Source organism: Acanthochromis polyacanthus, chromosome 14 (genome assembly GCF_021347895.1).
Source record: "Acanthochromis polyacanthus isolate Apoly-LR-REF ecotype Palm Island chromosome 14, KAUST_Apoly_ChrSc, whole genome shotgun sequence".
In the NCBI taxonomy this organism is placed as follows: domain Eukaryota; kingdom Metazoa; phylum Chordata; class Actinopteri; family Pomacentridae; genus Acanthochromis; species Acanthochromis polyacanthus.
Window position 1 is genome coordinate 2,553,074 of NC_067126.1, and position 25,523 is coordinate 2,578,596.

At 39.1% G+C, this 25,523-nt stretch overlaps 1 protein-coding gene and 1 long non-coding RNA gene across 2 annotated transcripts in view; both read right to left on the reverse strand.

Moving 5' to 3' along the window:
• Nucleotides 1–5,319: 5,319 nt before the first annotated feature.
• The window catches only part of itgb5 (integrin, beta 5), a 67,297-nt gene continuing 47,093 nt past the window's right edge, over nucleotides 5,320–25,523 (reverse strand). The window contains exons 12-16 of the mRNA XM_051958721.1: nucleotides 22,418–22,640; nucleotides 19,418–19,518; nucleotides 16,432–16,551; nucleotides 10,994–11,160; nucleotides 5,320–7,064 (exon numbers count right to left, since the gene is read on the reverse strand). Coding sequence (XP_051814681.1) covers nucleotides 6,969–7,064; nucleotides 10,994–11,160; nucleotides 16,432–16,551; nucleotides 19,418–19,518; nucleotides 22,418–22,640 — 707 coding nt within the window. The 3' untranslated portion in view covers nucleotides 5,320–6,968. The remainder of the gene's footprint in view (nucleotides 7,065–10,993; nucleotides 11,161–16,431; nucleotides 16,552–19,417; nucleotides 19,519–22,417; nucleotides 22,641–25,523) is intronic.
• LOC127537055 (uncharacterized) lies at nucleotides 17,284–19,405 on the reverse strand. Its single transcript, XR_007946450.1, has 3 exons — nucleotides 19,003–19,405; nucleotides 18,553–18,840; nucleotides 17,284–18,403 (listed from the first exon to the last, which is right to left on the reverse strand). It is a non-coding gene; the product is annotated as an uncharacterized LOC127537055 (long non-coding RNA).

The following is a 25,523-nucleotide window of genomic DNA, read 5'->3' on the forward strand; positions in this document are numbered from 1 at the left end:
TCACTCTGCATGTGAGAGACGCCTGGTGCTTCCAGTCCAGCACGGCTCGATATCTCTAACCAGACTCTTTTCCTCTGTTGTTCCCAAATGGTGGAATAAACTACCAAACTCTGTGCATTCTGCTGAGTCCCTTTCTACTTTTAAGAGACAATTGAAGACTCAATTGTTCAGAGAACACCTAGGCACTTAATCTGACTCCACCTTAGGGGTAGAATAAGTCAGGTGGTCCAAAACCCAGCACTTATTTAGTGCTGACAAAGTTGAAAAAACAAACAAACAAATAAAGCAAAACAAAAAAGGGGGGGGGGGGGGGGTTGGCACTTCTTCTGCAACTTGATGGCAACACCTTTGACCAATCACACTTTTTGCACTTTTTGCACTTACTACAGGTTTTTCCTTATGTCTGAATTCTTGCTTGTGTTGTACGTCGCTTTGGACAAAAGTGTCTGCTGAATGAAATGGTAGAATTGTAGAACAACATTGAACATCACACCTTCATTTCTAGCTTCAGGCTCATCACTCCATCTGACACTCTTTTTACCTCCAGGACATTTCCTAACAAACTCCTCCTTCAAGATAACTCCTACTCCATTTCTCTTCCTATCTACACCACGGTAGAACAACTTGAAGCCTGCTCCTAAACTTCTAGCTTTACTACCTTCCACCTGGTCTCCTGGACACACAGTATGTCCACCTTCCTCCTCTGCATCATGTCAACCAGCTCTTCTACCTTTTCCTGTCATAGTTCCAACATTCAAAGTCCTACTCTCAGTTCTAGACTCTTGTGTTCCTCTTCTCTCTCTTCCTACGAACACACCTTCCTCCCCTCCTTCTTCGACCAACAGTCCTTCATTTTCCACCACCACCCTGTAGGTCGAACAGCACCGATGGCGGTCGTTGTTAACCCGGGCCTGACCGATCCGGTATGGAAGTCATACATTGATTAGCATGATTGATTTGGCCAAAGTTTTACGTCGGATGCCCTTCCTGACACAACCCCTGTATTTATCCAGGCTTGTGTCCCTTGCAGCTACATTAATACGCATTTACCAGCTGAAACATTAAAATTGTATCTAAATTTTCATAATTAAACTATTACAGTAAACTTCAAACAATATCCTATAAAATAAAAACTTCTCTAAATAATTTAATTATCAAATTAAAACCACAAGATCATTTATTATATAAATGTTAAAATATGAATAAGTTTTATATGTAATATAAATTTACTTCATTTGCTTTAAATCCATTAATGTTATTACAATCATAAAATACAAGCTGATCTGAATATAGGTTAAATATTAAGATTAAGACTCTGCAAGATCATTTCTTACATAAATTTAATCCAACAGATTTGAATTTATTTTAAATTTCATGTTAGCATTCTATGATATAAAAATATTAATTTACATGTCCGATTTAAATATTCAGAAGCAAACAAAATAATATTATGATCTATAACATTATTCATTACATCAACTTAAGTGTTAAGGTTAACCTGTAGCATTATTTATAATATAATTTTACCAATAATAAATGTTAAACTTTCAAAAATAATTTAAAAAAATGTCACATACTTGCTAAATAAACTGATCTGACTCAATTAAATGATGTCAGTTTCCACTGGGATCAGTAGTTCCAGTTCTATCCAGCAGGAGGCAGCAGAAGAATGAAAATAAAATAAAAGCTGATGAACAACAACCTGTTTCTGTTACTTCATATCTATCTATCTATCTATCTATCTATCTATCTATCTATCTATCTATCTATCTATCCATCCATCCATCATTATTTCGGTTACAGACGTTCAAACAGACCGTTCTCTCTCTGAGGGTCGAAGGGTTTAATATTGTTTCTGTTTTTTAACCAGTTTCTGACTATAAAAGTCGACCTGATTGTGAAATTTGAGTCATTTTCAGGTCAAACATACAAAACAAACTGCCAAACAGCTTCAGGAGCCGGTGGCAGCGGTGCAACATATCATCAGGAGATAGCAGAAATTCACACAGACCTCAAATAACGTGGTTGGATGTCAGTAGTAAAGTAGATTAGCTAGTTGAAGGTGGAAAACTTCCTGAAAATGAAGGTTTAACAGAGAATTACATCATTTATGAAGTGTTTTACGTCTGGTCTCTTTAATCCTCCAGTTATTCCTCTCTGTTCTCTGATGTTCTCTCTGTTTCCCGCCAGTGTGTTTCTCATTAGCAATTAATCAAAGATCAATTATAATTATAAGAAGTAACTGTAAACAGCTCATCTACTGCCTCCATGAATCCATCCTCCATCAGTCTCCTGAGTGTCAGAAGATAATTAGAACATCGATTCTGTTAACGAGGTCACAGCTCTGATAGCTAATTAGCCTACAGCATCAACATCCAGCTGTTAGAGCTTTATTTATCTATCAGAGCTTTAATTACTCTATTAGAGCTTTATTTACTCTGTTAGAGCTCTGTTTCACATGTAAGAGGTTTATTTTATCTATTAGAGCTTTATTTACTCTTTCAGAGCTTTGTTTACTGTATTAGAGCTTTATTTATCTCTATCAGAACTTTATTTTACTCTATTAGAGCTCTATTTTACTCTATTAGAGCTCTATCTTCTCACTTCCTCGTATATTGAGCAGTCACAGTCCAGATCTGGTCAGGACTTCTTGGAGTTGCAGCTCTAAAATGACATGGACGTGTTAATTTGAAGTGAGAGAGTGAAAGCTAATTACAGACTGGAGTTCTGGAAGCTAAAACAACACCATCATCATCATCATCATCATCATCATATGTGGGAGGAACACCAGACTTTGAAGTGAGCAGACCTCACATTTATGTCTGAAACTCTGAAGGTCCAAACACGAGCAGCTCTCTGGTTGTGTGACAGAAGCAGATTTATTGTGTTGTTCCATAAACATGTAGAGTTCAGTAAACGCTGCAGAATTATTTATTTACACCCTCAGTTTCTGCCTCTTCCCCTCCACATCCCGTCCAGACTGGGCCTCCTCCTGTGGGACGGCTGACGTTAGATTTACGAGTTGTTTCCACCCAGCCACTCCCACAGGTGGACACCGTCAGTCCAGACATGTTGTCCAGAGTCCAACCCAAAGAGTCCGTCTGCTGCCATCAGAGCTTTAAGGCTTCAGAGGCTGCTGAAGATTTGTCTCACCGTCACAAATCCAATAAAAAACACACAAAACCAGCACAGAGGTGATCAGAGGAAGTGTTTCCTGTCCGTCTAGAGCCTCGTGTCAAACAGACGAAGACTTTGTAAAGAGTAAAAACCACAAAGACGGCATCAACCGCAGTTTATCAGTAAAAGCAGCTCCTTTTAAATCTATCCACTACCCCGACACGACTTTAATGGATAAATGTTACACATTTACAAAGCAGGAGGATAAATAAACCACCTTCCTCAACAGTTACAGAACTGTTTAGTTAGTCACATAATGCTTTGATGGAGTTATGTGCGATCTGTCTTGTCTGTCTGTCTGTCAGCAACATTACTAAAATAACAGACCAACAGATTTGGATGAGATTTCCAGTGAAGCTCAGAAATGACTCAACGACCAAGTGATCAGATTCTGGCAGTGATGCAGCTTATAGTCTGGAATCCAGGATTGGTTAAAGATTTCGTATCAATTCCCAGATAGCAGCACGGCGTCACTGTAACCATGACAACCAGTGAACACGACATCAGCTGATTGTGATCTACTACAAAATCCCACCAGTGAGGACCACACTGTTGAATAAGTCTACTTTTAAAAGGATTTTTTTAATAGTTTGAAGACATCTTAAAGTCATTTTGGACCCATTTTTACTCATTTTAAACCGTTCTCTGCCATACTAAACTGATTTGGGACAGGTTGAACAGTTCAGCGAGGTTATTTTATTATTTCTAGTCATTTTTAACAAATGTAGAGAACACACTTATTTTATGAGGTTGAGTCATTGTGGACATATTTTATTGTTATTGATGATCAGAAAGCACACCCCCATAGAATGCAGTCATTTAATGTCGATGTACCCACAGACTGAATGACCACATTAGGAGTTGTGGTTATTATAGTTTATTATGCTGTGATTTCAAACAAAAAGAGTTTGAAAACCCTGATCTAGAGCCTGGAGTAAACAGAATGCAGCAATTTGAAATTAAATTCCATCTGGATGGATTTTATTGTTTCAAAGTGCTGAATCTCTGCAACACTCATGAAAGAAAGTCTGACTGAAGTGGAAATGCTGTTTCTGAAACACTGAGGAGACACTGATTCTGAACAAAAAAGAAGGATTATCACTTTGCAGAAATGAGTAGAGTTTGAAAATCAAACATTGTTTCCTGCATTTCCTCATTTAAACTGAACAAAAATCCAAACACAGCTGGAGATATATCAGCCATTCTGAGAGGCAGAATCTGTTGCTACAACAATCGGAAATGAGGTTATCTGAGTCAGTGAGGCGGTTGTTGTCGCTGGTCGAATGTTGTCAGACTCTTACTGAAGAACAGTGAAGCACGGTGGTGGCAGCATCATGCTAAAGGCTTCATTTTGAGCAGCTAAATAACGAAACACAGCGACATTAAAGACAGAAGAAGGCCTGTCTGGTGTTTGTAGGACTGACATAGAAAAGAGTGAAGCACGGTGGTGGCAGCATCATGCTTGTTGAATGTTGTCAGACTCTTACTGAAGGACTCGGCAAAGCTGTCAGACATTTTTGGGAACAGAATCATGACATCCAGAGCTGTCTGAAGTGGCTCTCAGATGAAAAGTTGGACGTTTAGGTGACTAAGTCTGGTCCTACTAACAGTCCATCATGAAGCTGCATTTTAAGGAGGACTTTTTTATTGTCTCTGGTCAAAGAAATGTCTGTCGGCTGGTCAAAGCATCCAGTCATTGTGCTTTAAAGTCACCTGACCGGGCCACGGATTCCCTCAGGGGGTCAGAATTTGTCTGAAGTTGAAGATGAAACAAAAAGCTTTTGTGCACAATTCGATAAATTTACCAACTTTCTGACAAACCGAAAAGCTCTAAAGGTTGTTGATCAGGGAGGAGACCAGGAAGCCAACAGTTAAAGAGCTTCAGAACATGAAGAACCACCATCAGAGCCTCATGGTAGCACAGATCATTAAACACACTTTGGCATCCAAGACACATGATGGAGTTTAAACGAGTCTGAGAAAGACGTGTGGTGAAGCACGGTGGAGGCAGCATCATGCTAAGAGGCTGCTTCAGGAAAGATGATGAAAACTGCTGCATGTACATGTTGTTCACTCCCACTGCTCCGTTAATGTCCAAAACGATTAAAACACAGGAATGAGAGTCAGTTAGTGGAGCTCTGGTGAAGGCTGAAGCTACTGAAGTTTATTTGAAATCAGTTCCACAAACTGTCGAGTCATCACCAAAAACATCATTAATCAGTCCTGCCATGGTCACAGTTCCCTAATTCAAAACTCATATTTCTCATTTTGTCCAAACAATGATGAAAGAAAAACCCAAAATATTCACCAAATGAAAGCAGTAAACTCATTAGTTCAGGTTCATCAGCAACAAATCTGAGCCGAAAGCAGCGTAAGACTCGATTATTTTCACAGAGGAGGACACCTCAGAGGTTTCAATGAATCAAACTTAACAGCCGCTTCTGTTTATCTAACGCCAGAAATAAGAGAAAACTCCACAGATTTCTGCCAAATAACAAAGATGGATCGTCTCAGGAAGTCTCCCCTAAAGGCTGTGAAACCTGGAAAAACAAAACCTTATTTTCTCCACCAGTCAACACTTTCTCTAACATCTAATTCATCTGTGCAAGTGTCAGTTTTCTAACCCCAGAAATTAATTTTCATCTTGAAATTAAAGAAAAAAAGAAACCAGGAAAACACTGCCAGTCAAACATGAAATATTCCAGATGTGGATGAATCTGCTGAACATCCTCCAAACCCACACTTCTCTGTTATTGAACATGATGTTACATCTATCTAGACATATATCTTTGTTAGGGTCTTTTTAAACTCAACAATCTGGACTTTGAGGCACAAAACGACCAAAATGGAACAAAAAAAGTGACAAAAGACAAAATGGCAAAAACATATGAAGGTTTTGGCAGCTTTAACTAAAGTCAAAGAATTCATTCATGCCACTTTGTTCAAATGTCTTCAAGAAAATACGTCTGTTTGTAACACGTCTTGATCAGGGTCTTTTTTAAACTCAAAACTCGAAAAAAATTTGGTTCAAGACTCTAGAATGAGCCTTAGATTCACAACATGTTTAACATCATACTCTTTGTGTTTGTAGTCTCAAGACTTCTTACAACTCATTTCCCAGGTTCTTATTGGACACCGAGCTTCATTTTGTGCTGGTTTATGGAGAATATAGCAGTAATTCTGGTGAATCTGACCCTAAAATGTCATCAGATACCAAAACTACAAAGCTGAGTGACAAAAAAAAAGGGTTTAAACCCAGAAAAATGTTGGGTTTGCTCTCTATGCTGACAACAGCAAAGATTTTGTTCTGGTGCTGGTGGTCAGATTTAAGACGTTGTGCAGCTGGAGAACACATCGACACGCTCACACCAAAAACATACAGAAAAATCTGAATAATGGTGTGTGCAAAATGAAGGTAAGTAAATGTTAGTAGTACCAGAACATGACAAGGTGTGCTTTAATAAAGGTGAGTTATGTGCTGCAGCTCAGAGTCCTGTTGGCTGCAGGGTTTAGGCTAAAAATGCATCTTCAGTGTTTATAAAAATATACAAATTGCTGCTGTACAAAGGCGGAGTGCTTGCTGGGATGCTGGAGTTTCATCACGGCTGGTTCTCTTTGACATGCTGCTCCACCAACATAAAGAACCTCATCACGTCCCTGTGGTGGCTTCCATCTCCTCTCTGAAGGTGAAAAAGGCCTCAGATTCCCCGTCGGACTCAGTTTATTCAGCTTCCTGTCCAGGGATCCCTCTCCGGTTCTGTGGGTCGGACCGGTCCTGCCGAGCCGCCGGATCAGTGGACGCCTCCGTTGTACGACTTCCCGAACATGTTGAAGTCGGTCTCTACGAAGTGTGTGGTGACGGGCTGCTTGTACAGAGGGTTGGACGCCTGGCAGACAAAAAAAACAGAAAAATACTGAGCTGATCTGGTTTGTTTCTGATCTGTACAGTGAAGCACGGTGGTGGAAGCATCATGCTAAGTCCTCTGTAGGGATATTTTCACATTTATCTTCAAGGTACAGCAGCTAAATGAAACATTTTGACATTAAAAACACACGTTTGGGGTTTAAAGGAGCCTGAGAAACAAAACAACAGTGAAGCATGGTGGAAGGCAGCATCATGATGTGAAGCATGGTGGAGGCAGCATCATGATGAAGCATGGTGGAGGCAGCATCATGATGAAGCACGGTGATGGCAGCATCATGATCTGAAGCATGGTGGAGGCAGCATCATGATGAAGCATGGTGGAGGCAGCATCATGATGAAGCATGGTGGAGGCAGCATCATGATCTGAAGCATGGTGGAGGCAGCATCATGATCTGAAGCATGGTGGAGGCAGCATCGTGATGTGAAGCACGGTGATGGCAGCATCATGATGAAGCACGGTGGAGGCAGCATCATGATGAAGCACGGTGGAGGCAGCATCATGATGAAGCATGGTGGAGGCAGCATCATGATCTGAAGCATGGTGGAGGCAGCATCATGATGAAGCATGGTGGAGGCAGCATCATGATCAGAAGCATGGTGGAGGCAGCATCATGATGTGAAGCATGGTGGAGGCAGCATCATGATGAAGCATAGTGGAGGCAGCATCATGATGAAGCATGGTGGAGGCAGCATCATGATCTGAAGCATGGTGGAGGCAGCATCATGATGAAGCATGGTGGAGGCAGCATCATGATCTGAAGCATGGTGGAGGCAGCATCATGATCTGAAGCATGGTGGAGGCAGCATCATGATGAAGCATGGTGGAGGCAGCATCATGATGTGAAGCATGGTGGAGGCAGCATCATGATGTGAAGCATGGTGGAGGCAGCATCATGATGTGAAGCATGGTGGAGGCAGCATCATGATGAAGCACGGTGGAGGCAGCATCATGATGTGAAGCATGGTGGAGGCAGCATCATGATGTGAAGCATGGTGGAGGCAGCATCATGATGTGAAGCATGGTGGAGGCAGCATCATGATGTGAAGCATGGTGGAGGCAGCATCATGATGAAGCATGGTGGAGGCAGCATCATGATGTGAAGCATGGTGGAGGCAGCATCATGATGAAGCACGGTGGAGGCAGCATCATGATGTGAAGCATGGTGGAGGCAGCATCATGATCTGAAGCATGGTGGAGGCAGCATCATGATGTGAAGCATGGTGGAGGCAGCATCATGATGTTGAAGCATGGTGGAGGCAGCATCATGATGTGAAGCATGGTGGAGGCAGCATCATGATGAAGCATGGTGGAGGCAGCATCATGATGTGAAGCATGGTGGAGGCAGCATCATGATGTGAAGCATGGTGGAGGCAGCATCATGATATGAAGCATGGTGGAGGCAGCATCATGATGAAGCACGGTGGAGGCAGCATCATGATGTGAAGCATGGTGGAGGCAGCATCATGATCTGAAGCATGGTGGAGGCAGCATCATGATGTGAAGCATGGTGGAGGCAGCATCATGATGTGAAGCATGGTGGAGGCAGCATCATGATGTGAAGCATGGTGGAGGCAGCATCATGATGAAGCATGGTGGAGGCAGCATCATGATGTGAAGCATGGTGGAGGCAGCATCATGATGTGAAGCATGGTGGAGGCAGCATCATGATGTGAAGCATGGTGGAGGCAGCATCATGATATGAAGCATGGTGGAGGCAGCATCATGATGAAGCATGGTGGAGGCAGCATCATGATGTGAAGCATGGTGGAGGCAGCATCATGCTATGACGCTGTTTCAGGAAAGATGATGAAAATCTGCTGCTTTTACTTTTTTCAGTCTCATTCCTCTGTAATTGTCCAAAAACTATTAAAAATATACAACTGAGCTGCAGTCCCTGGACTTGGGCTAATTCATGCTAAGCTAACGTGTTTCTCATAAGCTTTCCTGCTTTAGCTCCTATTTTAGCCTCAGTCTGCTAGCAGTGAAATGCAATCAGAGTCTTTCCAAGAATCAGTCAGAAGCTGCAGCTGATTGGACTTCATTCTGTCTTTACATCTTATTCTACTCTTATCTGCTGAAACGTGGATTTACCCAGTTATCGATCAATAAAGTTTATTTGATCTTGTTTTAATCTATCAACACCTCTCAGGTCGACTTCCTGTCCACTAACTTAAACTCTAACATGCAGTTTTTAGTTTTAAAGCACCAAATATGTGGAACAAACTGAGAAAGTTTCTGACTTCATCAAAGCAAACATGAAGCTTCTGAACACCTTAAACTGTACGTTTTTACTTTTGTTTTTACTCTCTATTTAACTCTTAAAATGCTGTTTTTATATCTCTGTAGGACTCACTGTCTGGACGCTGTTAACCACAAATAAACTTCCACCTCACCAGAACCTTTTATTTGCAGATTTATGCATCATAAATGTGGCGTTAAAAACAATAAACCCTCTAATGTCTTCATTGGTCAGACCATCTGTGGTGCTTCTAGAAAGACGTCAGCAGCAGCATTTATTCTATTAAAGAGCAGGAGGAACCAGCAACCCAGTTTTAATGAAGGTAAACCGGTTGGACTGGTCCAGTAGACCGCTGGGTGGGACGTTTGGTTGGAGTCAAACTCACATCACATAAATAAGCACAAAAACAACCATGAAGACACACAGGAGCAGAAAAATGACCACAAACAGACAAAATAGCAGCAAAGACAAGAAAAATGATTAAAATCAGACAGAAAAGGACCAAAACAGGGACAAAAACAATCATAAAGAGACAGAAAAGACCAGAAAAATGACCACAAAGACACAAAATAGCAGCAAAGAGAAGAAAATGACTGAAATCAGACAGAAAAAGACCAAAATAAGGACAAAAACAACCACAAAGTCACTAAATTAACAATATGGAACGTAAAACAGACTGAAGGGAACAACTTATGGAACGTTTACTGCATTAACTAAAACTAACGGATGTCATAGAAGCTGCTGGTGTTTCTGCATTTAGTTCAAACTGAAGGACAGGAAGTAGAGTGTAATTATCAAAATAAACAATATGATGAAAGGAATGAAAACAAACAGGATGTAAAATGGAACAAAACAACCATGAAGAGACAGAAAACGAAAAAATGAGCAGAAAAATGACTACAAGGAAACAAAACGGCAACAAAGAGAAGAAAACAACCATAAAGAGACAGAAAAAGAGCAGAAAAATGAGCACAAAGACACAAAATAGAAGTAAAGACAGGAAAAATGACTGAAATCAGACAGAAAAGGACCAAATTAAGGAAAAAACAACCATAAAGAGACAGAAAAAGACCAGAAAAATGACCACAAGGAAACAAACAACAACAAAGAGAAGAAAAATGACTGAAATCAGACAGAAAAGGACCAAATTAAGGAAAAAAACAACCATAAAGAGATCGAAAAAGACCAGAAAAATGAGCACAAAAACACAAAATAGAAGTAAAGAGAAGAAAAATGACTGAAATCAGACAGAAAAGGACCAAAATAAGGACAAAAACAACCATGAAGAGACAGAAAATGAGCAGAATGGAACAAATAAAACCATAAAGAGACTTAAAATAATGAACACAAAAGAAATGACGTATCTACCTTTTCCTGGCAGTAATATTGAAAACTAAAAAATGACGTCTTAAGGTAAATCTACGTCTGCTGTTCTGATTTCCTTATCAGGATCTTTGTAAACTAAAACTCTACATTTCTAACATCACGTTCTTTGTAGGTTAAAGACTCCTTCAGCTGGCTGAGTTCATGGAGAAGAAGGAGGAGGATTTCTGTTCAGATCATCTCTGAGGGACAGAAGTTCTCTCCTTCCTGTTCTCAGAGGTCTACAGACAGCAGCAGTAATCTGATTACTCCTGACATTCCTCCTCACCATCTCGTATCGAGCTCTGGACCGGGCGCTCTGGAAGCGAGCGAACTCTCTGCGGTCGTGGATGGTGATGGCCAGCTTCCAGACGGCCAGAAGAACGACTCCGACCAGCAGGATGCTGCCGACCACGGCCAGCAGGACCATGAGGGCGTCTGGACCACGGCTGCACTCTGACACACCACAAACATCATGTTATACATGTATGACAGTCAAAAACACTGAGACAGCCAGCGTCACATATCTGCTTAAAATCACTGCAGAATCACTTTAGCAGCATCTGTTTGAAAACTAAAATGTAAAAATAACTCCCAAACAACATGAAAAAATACATTACAAATGAGGGAATAATGGAAAGAGTGAGCTTCCTACACGTGTTAAAAATGAGTTAAACGTGTTAAACATGAGTTAAACATGTGTTAAATGTGTGTTAAACATGCTAAACGTGTGTTAAACGTGTTAAACATGTGTTAAGCATGTTAAACACGTGTTAAACGTGTTAAACATGTGTTAAGCATGAGTTAAACGTGTTAAACGTGTGTTAAACGTGTGTTAAATGTGTTAAACATGTGTTAAGCGTGTGTTAAACGTGTGTTAAACTTGTTAAACGCGTGTTAAACATGTTAAACGCGTGTTAAACGTGTGTTAAACATGTGTTAAGCGTGTTAAACGCGTTAAACATGTGTTAAACGTGTTAAACATGTGTTAAGCGTGTTAAACGTATTAAACATGTGTTAAGCGTGTTAAACATGTTAAGCGTGTTAAACGTGTTAAACATGTTAAGCATGAGTTAAACGTGTTAAACGTGTGTTAAATGTGTTAAACATGTGTTAAGCGTGTGTTAAACGTGTTAAATGTGTGTTAAACGTGAGTTAAACATGCTAAACACGTGTTAAACATGAGTTAAACATGTGTTAAGCGTGTGTTAAGCATGTGTTAAACGTGTTAAACGTGTGTTAAAGGTGTGTTAAGCGTGTGTTAAACGTGTTAAATGTGTGTTAAACATGTGTTAAACATGTTAAGCGTGTGTTAAACGTGTGTTAAGCGTGTGTTAAGTGTGTGTTAAACTTGTTAAACGCGTGTTAAACATGTTAAACGCGTGTTAAATGTGTTAAATGTGTGTTAAACATGAGTTAAACATGCTAAACACGTGTTAAACATGAGTTAAACATGTGTTAAGCGTGTGTTAAACGTGTTAAACGTGTGTCAAACGTGTGTCAAATGTGTGTTAAACATGTTAAACGTGTGTTAAACATGTTAAACGTGTGTTAAACGTGTTAAACATGTTAAACGTGTGTTAAACGTGTGTTAAACATGTGTTAAACGTGTTAAACATGTGTTAAGCGTGTTAAACGCGTTAAACATGTGTTAAACGTGTTAAACATGTGTTAAGCGTGTTAAACGTGTTAAACATGTGTCAAACGTGTGTCAAATGTGTGTTAAACATGTTAAACGTGTGTTAAACATGTTAAACGTGTGTTAAACGTGTTAAACATGTTAAACGTGTGTTAAACGTGTGTTAAACATGTGTTAAACGTGTGTTAAACGTGTGTTAAACGTGTGTTAAACGTGTGTCAAACGTGTGTCAAACATGTTAAACGTGTTAAACATGTTAAACGTGTGTTAAACGTGTTAAACGTGTGTTAAACGTGAGTTAAACGTGAGTTAAGCGTGTGTTAAACGTGTGTTAAACGTGTGTCAAACGTGTGTCAAACATGTTAAACGTGTGTCAAACATGTTAAACGTGTTAAACATGTTAAACGTGTGTTAAACGTGTTAAACGTGTGTTAAACGTGTGTTAAACGTGAGTTAAGCGTGTGTTAAACGTGTGTTAAACGTGTGTCAAACGTGTGTCAAACATGTTAAACGTGTGTTAAACATGTTAAACGTGTGTTAAACGTGTTAAACATGTTAAACGTGTGTTAAACGTGTGTTAAACATGTTAAACGTGTGTTAAACGTGTTAAACATGTTAAACGTGTTAAACGTGTGTTAAACATGTTAAACGTGTGTTAAGCGTGTGTTAAGCGTGTGTTAAGCGTGTGTTAAACGTGTGTTAAACGTGTGTTAAACGTGTTAAACGTGTGTTAAACGTGTTAAACGTGTGTTAAACGTGTGTTAAACGTGATAAACGTGTGTTAAACGTGTGTTAAACGTGAGTTAAGCGTGTGTCAAACGTGTGTCAAACGTGTGTCAAACGTGTGTTAAACGTGTGTTAAACATGTTAAACGTGTGTTAAACGTGTTAAACATGTTAAACGTGAGTTAAACATGCTAAACACGTGTTAAACATGAGTTAAACATGTGTTAAGCGTGTGTTAAGCATGTGTTAAACGTGTGTTAAAGGTGTGTTAAGCGTGTGTTAAACGTGTTAAATGTGTGTTAAACATGTGTTAAACATGTTAAGCGTATGTTAAACGTGTTAAACGTGTGTCAAACGTGTGTCAAACGTGTGTCAAATGTGTGTTAAACATGTTAAACGTGTGTTAAACGTGTGTTAAACATGTTAAACGTGTGTTAAACGTGTGTTAAACATGTTAAACGTGTGTTAAACGTGTGTTAAACGTGTGTTAAACGTGTGTTAAACGTGTGTTAAACGTGTGTTAAACGTGTGTCAAACGTGTGTCAAACGTGTGTCAAACATGTTAAACGTGTTAAACATGTTAAACGTGTGTTAAACGTGTTAAACGTGTGTTAAACGTGAGTTAAGCGTGAGTTAAGCGTGTGTTAAACGTGTGTTAAACGTGTGTCAAACGTGTGTCAAACATGTTAAACGTGTGTTAAACATGTTAAACGTGTGTTAAACGTGTTAAACGTGTGTTAAACGTGTTAAACGTGTGTTAAACGTGTGTTAAACGTGTGTCAAACGTGTGTCAAACATGTTAAACGTGTTAAACATGTTAAACGTGTGTTAAACGTGTTAAACGTGTGTTAAACGTGTGTTAAACGTGTGTTAAACGTGTGTCAAACGTGTGTCAAACATGTTAAACGTGTGTTAAACATGTTAAACGTGTGTTAAACGTGTTAAACATGTTAAACGTGTGTTAAACGTGTGTTAAACATGTTAAACGTGTGTTAAACGTGTTAAACATGTTAAACGTGTTAAACGTGTGTTAAACATGTTAAACGTGTGTTAAACGTGTGTTAAACGTGTGTTAAGCGTGTGTTAAGCGTGTGTTAAGCGTGTGTTAAACGTGTGTTAAGCGTGTGTTAAACGTGTTAAACGTGTGTTAAACGTGTTAAACGTGTGTTAAACGTGATAAACGTGTGTTAAACGTGTGTTAAACGTGAGTTAAGCGTGTGTCAAACGTGTGTCAAACGTGTGTCAAACGTGTGTTAAACGTGTGTTAAACATGTTAAACGTGTGTTAAACGTGTTAAACATGTTAAACGTGAGTTAAACATGCTAAACACGTGTTAAACATGAGTTAAACATGTGTTAAGCGTGTGTTAAGCATGTGTTAAACGTGTGTTAAAGGTGTGTTAAGCGTGTGTTAAACGTGTTAAATGTGTGTTAAACATGTGTTAAACATGTTAAGCGTATGTTAAACGTGTTAAACGTGTGTCAAACGTGTGTCAAACGTGTGTCAAATGTGTGTTAAACATGTTAAACGTGTGTTAAACGTGTGTTAAACATGTTAAACGTGTGTTAAACGTGTGTTAAACATGTTAAACGTGTGTTAAACGTGTGTTAAACATGTGTTAAACGTGTGTTAAACGTGTGTTAAACGTGTGTCAAACGTGTGTCAAACGTGTGTCAAACATGTTAAACGTGTTAAACATGTTAAACGTGTGTTAAACGTGTTAAACGTGTGTTAAACGTGTGTTAAACGTGAGTTAAGCGTGTGTTAAACGTGTGTTAAACGTGTGTCAAACATGTTAAACGTGTGTTAAACATGTTAAACGTGTGTTAAACGTGTTAAACATGTTAAACGTGTGTTAAACGTGTGTTAAACATGTTAAACGTGTGTTAAACGTGTTAAACATGTTAAACGTGTTAAACGTGTGTTAAACATGTTAAACGTGTGTTAAACGTGTTAAACGTGTGTTAAATGTGTGTTAAACGTGTGTTAAACGTGTTAAACCTGTGTTAAACGTGTTAAACGTGTGTTAAACGTGTGTTAAACGTGTGTTAAACGTGAGTTAAGCGTGTGTTAAACGTGTGTTAAACGTGTGTCAAACGTGTGTCAAACGTGTGTTAAACGTGTGTCAAACGTGTGTTAAACGTGTGTCAAACGTGTGTTAAACGTGTCAAACGTGTGTTAAACGTGTTAAACGTGTGTTAAACATGTTAAACGTGTGTTAAACGTGTTAAACATGTTAAACGTGAGTTAAACATGCTAAACACGTGTTAAACATGAGTTAAACATGTGTTAAGCGTGTGTTAAGCATGTGTTAAAGGTGTGTTAAGCGTGTGTTAAACGTGTTAAATGTGTGTTAAACATGTGTTAAACATGTTAAGCGTGTGTTAAACGTGTGTTAAGCGTGTGTTAAGCGTGTGTTAAACTTGTTAAACGTGTGTTAAACATGTTAAACGCGTGTTAAATGTGTTAAATGTGTGTTAAACATGAGTTAAACATGCTAAACACGTGTTAAACATGAGTTAAACATGTGTTAAGCGTGTGTTAAACGTGTTAAACGTGTGTCAAACGTGTTAAACGTGTGTTAAACGTGTGTTAAACATGTGTTAAACGTGAGTTAAGCGTGTGTTAAACGTGTGTTAAACGTGTGTCAAACGTGTGTCAAACATGTTAAACGTGTGTTAAACATGTTAAACGTGTGTTAAATGTGTTAAACGTGTGTTAAGCGTGTGTTAAACGTGTGTTAAACGTGTTAAACGTGTGTTAAATGTGTTAAACGTGTGTTAAACGTGTGTTAAACGTGAGTTAAGCGTGTGTTAAACGTGTGTTAAACGTGTGTCAAACGTGTGTCAAACGTGTGTTAAACGTGTTAAACGTGTGTTAAACGTGTGTCAAACATGTGTCAAACGTGTGTTAAACGTGTTAAACGTGTGTTAAACGTGTTAAACGTGTGTTAAACGTGTTAAACATGTTAAACGTGTGTTAAACGTGTGTTAAACATGTTAAACGTGTGTTAAACGTGTGTTAAACGTGTGTTAAACGTGTGTTAAACGTGTGTTAAGCGTGTGTTAAACGTGTTAAACGTGTGTTAAACATGTTAAACGTGTGTTAAACGTGTTAAACGTGTGTTAAACGTGTGTTAAACGTGTTAAACGTGTGTTAAACATGTTAAACGTGTGTTAAACGTGTGTTAAACGTGTGTTAAGCGTGTGTTAAACGTGTTAAACGTGTGTTAAACATGTTAAACGTGTGTTAAACGTGTTAAACGTGTGTTAAACGTGTGTTAAACGTGTTAAACGTGTGTTAAACATGTTAAACGTGTGTTAAACGTGTGTTAAACGTGTGTTAAACATGTGAGCTTCCCACCGGGTTCTTGGAGCGCCGTCAGCACCGACAGGCCGCTGGCGTGTTCAGAATACGTGAACTTCATCACACAGTCGTCTTCGGTCTTATAGAGACACAGAACAGCGTTTGGATCCTCAGTTTCTGGACAGAAAACCAGAGAAAAAACCCGGTTAAGATTGAAGAAGTTCATTAAATAAAGCAGAAAGAGGACGTTAAATCGACCAGAACCAGACTTTAGATCATCTGAGTGAAGAAGAACAAAGAGTTCCTCTGGAATCAATCACTAAATCTGACTTTAATTCATTTATTTATTAACCTGAATTTAAACTTTCTGCACTGATAAAAAAAAATGTGGAAAATCTGGCAGCAAGAATTCTAGAAAACATAAAGAGATGAAGCTAAAAATAACAGAAAATATCTGGAATAATGATCATTTCAGCTGATTTTAATCCATTATTCAGCCGTCACACATTAGAAAAGAATTAATTCATATTAATTTATTGTTGTTATTATTATTATAAATAAAAATACAGATTTTTGATGTGAATATTTTTACAGCTTTGTTTATATTCTTTATATCATTTTATTTTATTATTTTTACAGTCAACATGTAAAATAATGTTGATTTTAGGGGTTTTACAAAAATAAACAAAAACTGAAAATCTGTTAACAGTTTAAGAATATTTTTAATCCTTTCTGCAGATTTGTTTTTCTTTACACTAACAGCAAATTATTTTCAATAATTTAAATACAGCCACATTTAAGATCATGTTCTGGTCAAATTTTATTTAAAAAACAAAACAACAAAATACCATCAATAAAAATACAGTTTTTTTGATGATATTTACAATTGTTTTAAACATTTTTCTCTGATTTTACAAGATATCATCAATAATTTAACAAAAATTATAAAATAATTGTCAAAAAATGATTATTACATGTAATTCAACAGCAGAAATATCTAAGAATAACTTAGAATTGATTGACTTCAGTTCTTAATGCACACATGTGTCTTTCAGGTTATAATTGTTGTTGTTGTTTTATTATGACTGATGTCTCTCCCAGGTTTGTCTTCACATCCACGAGCTCAGAGATCAAATCTGAACGTCTCTCAGATAAAAACTCTGAATCTTCGTTGTTCGAATTTTTGAGCTGTGAATAAAAACCCTGGAGGCAGGGAGAGTCTGATGTCATCTGAGAAACATCTGGAACAACATGTGGAGGCTGTTAGAGACCTGGACCAGAACCATCCAGAACCACGTCAGACCTGGACCAGAACCTCCAGTCTGCAGCGTCTCTGGATTCATTCATGAATTCCTCCTCAGGTCTTCCACCAGAATCAGATCTGAGGCTCCTCTTCCTGTTATTAGTTTTTTAACCCTGATGTCTATAAAAATCTATATTTTCACAGTGAAACTTCTGATCTCCACATTTTCAACATTTTTGGGAAACAAAACAACAAAAACACGAGAGAAATTACTAAAAAAGGGGGAAAAAAACAAGACAAAACATGACAAAAAACATGAGACAAATGACCTCGTGTCCTCCAACACCAACATGCTGATGTTCACAGAGACGTGCTGCTAAATGAAGCATAAATTAGCATCAATCTGAGATGTTTGAACCTCAGATGTGAACATAAAGAAGCTAAAATAAGACCAACAGTCATTACTTCATATTTATGACTCTCATTAAACACAGAGGACTTTGTTCTTCTCTGGTCACTTCTTTAAACTTGTTACCAACTGACCGGAATAAAAACCAACGTCAGACTCTAATAAACTCTTCTGTTAATTTATTATCCTGTAATTACATCAACAACATTTCATCATCTGAAATTATTCCACTCTGTAGATATTTAATATATGTTTATTATGTCAGCATCAGAGACCTCGACCCTGAAGAACACCAACATCTAGACCTCTATGAACACCTAGACCTCTATGAACGCCTAGACCTCTATGAACGCCTAGACCTCTATGAACGCCTAGACCTCTATGAACACCAAGACCTCTATGAACAGCCAGACCTCTATGAACGCCTAGACCTCTATGAACAGCCAGACCTCTATGAACGCCTAGACCTCTATGAACGCCTAGACCTCTATGAACGCCTAGACCTCTATGAACGCCTAGCCTAGACCTCTATGAACGCCTAGACCTCTATGAACGCCTAGACCTCTATGAACGCCTAGACCTCTATGAACACCAAGACCTCTATGAACAGCTAGACCTCTATGAACGCCTAGACCTCTATGAACGCCTAGACCTCTATGAACGCCTAGACCTCTATGAACGCCTAGACCTCTATGAACACCAAGACCTCTATGAACAGCTAGACCTCTATGAACGCCTAGACCTCTATGAACGCCTAGACCTCTATGAACGCCTAGACCTCTATGAACACCTAGACCTCTATGAACACCTAGACCTCTATGAACAGCCAGACCTCTATGAACCCCTAGACCTCTATGAACATCTAGACCTCTACGAACCCCTAGACCTCTACGAACGCCTAGACCTCTATGAACGCCTAGACCTCCATGAACATCTAGACCTCCATGAACATCTAGACCTCCATGAACATCTAGACCTCTATGAACATTTTGAACTATTTTGGTCTCATGTTGAAAAAACATTCATCTTGGACGTGTGTCATTTCTAAATATCTAAAAACTGGAACCCTGTCCAGTCAACCTTTAACCTGTCAGGTTCTACTGACATGAGAGTCTATATATAATAACAGATGACAAACATCTGTGGAGTTAATGTTCTCAGCAGCTGGATTCTCTGGACTTTAGTGATGAACTTCAGAACAGCAGCAGCTTCAATGGAGGCGACTGATGTGAAAAGTGTCCTCTTCCAGGGAGCTGCTGGGTTTGTGTTGACTGTGTGCTTTTCTACCGATTGTGTATTGATTGTGTTGTTAATGTTGACCCACTGAGCACTGCGTTGTGTGTTTTTCTGCCGATTGTGTATTGATTGTGTGTACATTAGTGTTGACCTACTGAGCGTCTCCACGGTGATGATTTCGTCCTTACAGAGCCTCTGGCAGGTCTGATTGTCAGCGAGTCGTCCTGAGTTGAAGAGCCGACACTCGATGCATTCTCTGAAAGAGACGAGGAAGAAACAAACACAGCTTTTATTTAAACCTCTGAGATCTACACAACCATCCAACGTGAGATTTTATTGCAGTTTTTTAGTTCATGTGAGAAGTCAACCAGAAAGCAGCTTCATGTATGATCCAGTAACTCACTGAGGAGGAACAACGAATGGATTTCACAGTGAAACAGCAACAAAATGAAGAAAATGACCTGCAGAGGGTCTGACCACTGGTTTATCAGTGACAGTCACAGGTTTTATATTATCACGTGTTAAAGCTCCATCACGTTTTAAATCTACTCAACTATAAATATCAAACTGAAGCTTGACTTTGTAATAATTATATTATCTGATAGAGAAAACTGGAATTAGATTAGTTTTTAAAACTGTTCAGCTACAATTAATGAATCAGACATTGATCATTATTATTTTTATTTTTCAGCTACTGAAGCTTTTAAACCTGTATTTGAACTTTAATTATTCTGTTTATGCTGGAGCTAAAGACAGACCATGAAGCTTCAGCCTCAGCAGGTTTACAGTCCTCAGACTATTTGATCCTAAACACACCGAGCAGCTGAAGAGAGCAGATCAGCGAATAAACCAGAGAGAAATAAGGTCAACACCAACAACAACATGAACAACAGCAGCACCACTAACAACGACAACAACACCATCAGTAAGATCAAACTAAATTAACATTTTCCTTCAAAAAAGACCCTATGACGACATCCTAAAGCTAAATATATCAGAATAACCCTTAAACTCCACCTTCTCTGGACAAACCTCATTTATGAAACAGCTCAGTAAATAAACAGAAAAACAATAAGATCAAATTCAACTAAATTAATGTTTATTGGCAAAAAAAACCCTTTCAGGACACCCTCAACCAAAAATCTTTTAAAACAAACCTTTAAAACAAACCTTGACCTTTTCCCGAGCCTCTGGACAAACCTGACATCAAATTTATTCTGGTCTCTTCAGTATCTAAACTTACTAAATAAAAACCCAACAGCTGAGAGAACAACCAGACACAAACCTCCAAACGTCTGTCCCACCAGAAGTGTATAAAGCTGTAAATGAGTTCAACATCTTCTAGCCTGGTGTCCATCATCTCTTCCATAAAGATCAGTAGAGAACCGGATCCATGTGTCGCTAAGAAGGAAACACTGAAGTTCTTCTGCCTCCGTGAAGAAGCTTCTTTAACCTCCACTGATGGAGTTCAAACATCAGAGCAGCAGCTTCAGGTCTGAAGGTCACGAATGGAACAAAGTTTTCTGAACAACCTTCTGAGTTTATCATCAAAGTCACGATGAGTCTCTCTGAGTTATGAGGAGGTTTCCTGTTGACCTTTTCTCTGGTTTACTGACTGCATTCCTCAGAGCCAATCCCTGCAGCTTGTTCACATTTTCCACCACTTCAGCTGACCGTTAACCGTCATACAGAAAACTGGGTTTAACTGTTAAAGCAGACTCATGGTCTGTCTGCACCTCAGTCTCATTCTGCTATTGGATCTGGATTATTTTAAACCAATCACTGCATCCTGGGCGGAGCTTAGCCCAGGATGCAGTGATGGTGTCCATTTAAAACAGTTTTGATGAAACGTTTGCATTCAGGGAGGTTTGCAACTGGTTTAATGAACGCAGAATTATCAATCGATTCCAGCTTGATTTAATCCATGCATACCAGTTGGAGGTCATTAAACATCACAGAAGTCTTTGTCATGGTGCCCCTTTATTGGCTAAACCCCCACAATGCTCCTCTGGTCACTAACATTTTATTTTAACTTCAGGATGTGTTTAAAATCAAGTTCTGGTACCGATGAACGTCCATCAGCTGTTTCTACTTTGTCTGATCGTTTAATAAACGGTTTTGTTCATTTTAGCATCTTAAATTCACACCTGAACTTGCGTTATTTCTCTTCTCCAGGTGGTTTTCTCCTGACCAGATCCTTGCTCTCAGATGTTCGTCTCTTTGGATAAAAGCGTCTGATAAATGAAACTGGACACAAGCTCTACTTCCAGTAACCAGATTAAAAGTCAGACTGGACTCTGGGATTCAAACACTGGGAGGGTGGGATGGAGCTCCTGTTGATGATGAAACTAAAAGAGCTGCTCATGGCCTCCACCTCACAGCGGCTGCTACGGATTCAAACAAAAACCAACAAGAATCTTTCAAATGTTATCGAATGCTCCTGTCTGTATTTTTGTGCATAATCAGTTAATCCATCGACTTTAAACGGTGCAGGTTTAGAACAAAGGTTAGTCCTGGATCTGGTCCAGATGGGGCAGCAAACGCTCACACGCTCTAAGGATCAGACTAGCTCCTGGGCTGTAAATGCTCACACGCTCTAAGGATCAGACTAGCTCCTGGGCTGTAAATGCTCACACGCTCTAAGGATCAGACTAGCTCCTGGGCTGTAAATGCTCACAGGCTCTAAGGATCAGACTAGTTCCTGGGTTGTAAACGCTCACACGCTCTAAGGATCAGACTAATTCCTGGGCTGTAAACGCTCACAGGCTCTAAGGATTACTTCCTGGGTAGGAGGTAGAATCTGGGACACAATGAAATCACAATGAGGGATATCCTCCTTAAATCATTTCAGACAGTCTGGTCAATATTTATGCAATACTTTTGTCACTGAAACAGGAAATGCTCTTTAAGATGATTTTTATATTGAATATTTTGCACAAAAATACTTTTATAATGTTATTTTTTTCCCTTATGGTTATAGTAGATTTGTGGAATTGTAAATAAGTTAATTTCTATTGATTTTTAAGTACATATAGAACTGTAAGCGAGTTTATTTCTTACCTCTTGGTTCCACAGTTGTCAGGACAGGTGGGACATTTCTATTAATTATTATTTATTCATAGATTTGTAAAATCATAACTGAATATATTTCTTGCCTCTTGGTTCCACAGGCGTCCGGACAGGTGGGACATTTCTCGCAGGTGTCTCCAAAAGCTCCGGGTTCGCTGCACTGACAGCGGCCGCAGACGCAGCTTCCTCTGCCGCTGCACATCCGTCCGTCATCAGAGACGCAGGTGGACGTCTCCGTGGAACAGTTGCAGTTGTCTCCAACGTAGCCGGCGTGACATTTACACTCTCCACAGTGACACTCACCGTGACCTGCAGGATGGAGACAACAGGAAGTGATGAAACAGCAACAGGAAGTGACGAAACAGCAGCAGGAAGTGATGAAACAGCAACAGGAAGTCATGAAACAGCAGCAGGAAGTGATGAAACAGCAGCAGGAAGTCATGAAACAGCAGCAGGAAGTCATGAAACAGCAGCAGGAAGTCATGAAACAGCAGCAGGAAGTCATGAAACAGCAACAGGAAGTGATGAAACAGCAGCAGGAAGTGATGAAACAGCAGCAGGAAGTGATGAAACAGCAGCAGGAAGTGATGAAACAGCAGCAGGAAGTCATGAAACAGCAGCAGGAAGTGATGAAACAGCAGCAGGAAGTGATGAAACAGCAGCAGGAAGTCATGAAACAGCAGCAGGAAGTGATGAAACAGCAGCAGGAAGTCATGAAACAGCAACAGGAAGTGATGAAACAGCAGCAGGAAGTGATGAAACAGCAACAGGAAGTGATGAAACAGCAGCAGGAAGTCATGAAACAGCAGCAGGAAGTCATGAAACAGCAACAGGAAATGATGAAACAGCAGCAGGAAGTCATGAAACAGCAGCAGGAAATCATGAAACAGCAGCAGGAAGTCATGAAACACAACACGAGATGATCCAGCAGAGGTCTCCAGACGTTCAATCACAGCTGTAGCATTCAACCACAGACTGGATAAAGACCACAGGAGTCTTTAGTGAAGACCATAATTACTGAAGATAGCAGCTCAACTCTTCCATCACAATCCAGACTCTCATTTAGTCAAAGTTAAAAAGCTGCTGAACAAACAAAATGAAGAAAGTGAGGCACAACATGACAAAAAATGTATAAAATGAGATTTAAAAAAAGTCTAAAATCAAACCAAATTAGACATAAAACACCTAAAATCAACCCAACAAGGCACAGCAGAACCAAAACAAATCAGACTGACATTAAACGACCAAAATTAACTAAATAAAACATAAAAGAACACAAATAAATAGATTAAAGTATCTAAAAAGATCATTCATAGTAAATAAAATGACAAATACTCCTTTAGATTTTAGAAAAAAAGCACAAAACAGCATTTTTTGTAAAATTAGACGATTTTACCCTCAACTAACTTCAATTATTTACTGTTGTTTAGATTTATTGTTTAGGTTTTACATTACTGAACCATATTTTCAGCTAAAAGCCTTTAGTGTCGTTATTTACGGTGATAAAACGAAATAATGTCGACGATAAGACAAACTGACAGAGAGGTCAGAGAGGTCCAGGGTTACACAAAATCACCAAAAAAAAAGAAAAAAAACCACCTCAGAAACAGACAAAACCTCCTTAAAAATGCAAATCCACAACAAGGACTCAAAAGGACCCCAACTACATGCAGAAATCATCACTACTGAGGCAAAAGTGGCACAAAAAGAGGCAAAATCACCATAGAAGAGGCAGAATTATCCCACAAGGAGACAAAACTACCACAAAAACATGCAAAACTACCATGAAAAGATGCAAAATAATCAGAGAATGAAACCACAAAACATCATCTTTAGTGAATCTAGACGATTTAACCTCAACTAGCTTTAATTATTTGTTGTTGTTTAGATTTATTTCTTTGTTTTTCTGTATTTCTTTGCTGAGTTGTGTGTTTAACTTGTAAAAACTGAGGATAATAAAAGCAGACAGAGTTGAAGCAGCTTCTGGTCAAACTGTCTTCAGCTCTTTGTCTGCAGATAGAGTCTGATGGAGGCCAACAGCTGGAACATCTGGAGCATCGCTGTCAGACCGACTGTCAGCTGCTGGATGGAGGAGGAAACTTTATCAGGACGACTGGAGGTCAAACCCAGAACCAGAAAAGTGTCAGACGTGTGGAAGCAGCTGTTGAAAACTGATGAAGCAGCTGCTTTTATTTCAGAGCTTTGAGGAAAAAAAACCTCCAGAGAAGAACAACAGAGCTGCAGAGGGATATTCTGGATCGAATGTTCAACAGGTTCTACCCTGAGCTGCTACTTTCTGGGATTCTTCCTGTTTTCTCCAGGAAGCTGCTGTGATAAATAATTTACATCAACAATGGATCCTTTGATTGTCAGAGACATGAAAGATGGAAAACCTTCAGGGCTGCTGAGATTATTCAGGAGAACCAAAGAAGTCACTATTTTAAGTCCAAACTCAGATCATAAAGACACAAACAGCTCAATAAATAAGCTAATAAATAACAATAAACAAGCACAAAGAGACACACAGGATCTGAAAAGAGAAGCAAAGAAGACAGAGATCCAACTAAAACTGCAGCAGAGACACAAGACAGACACAAAGACGCAAAAAACGACAACAAAGAGACAAAACAACCACAAAGAGACACAAAACAACCACAAAGAGACACAAAACTACCACAAAGAGACACAAAACCACCGCAAAGAGACACAAAACCACCGCAAAGAGACACAAAACCACCACAAAGAGAAACAAAATAACCAGACACAAAACAACCACAAAGAGACACAAAACTACCACAAAGAGACACAAAACCACCGCAAAGAGACACAAAACCACCGCAAAGAGACACAAAATAACCACAAAGAGACACAAAACCACCGCAAAGAGACACAAAATAACCACAAAGAGACACAAAACCACCACAAAGAGAAACAAAATAACCAGACACAAAACAACCAAAAAGAGACACAAAACAAACAAAGAGACACAAAATAACCAGAGACACAAAACAACCAAAAAGAGACACAAAATAACCAGAAAGGGACACAAAATAACCAGAGATGCAAAACAACCACAAAGAGATGCAAAATAACCACAAAGAGACAGAAAATGGCAACAAAGAGACACAAAACGACCACAAAGAGACACAAAACCAGCACAAAGAGACACAAAACAACCTTAAAGGAGATCCA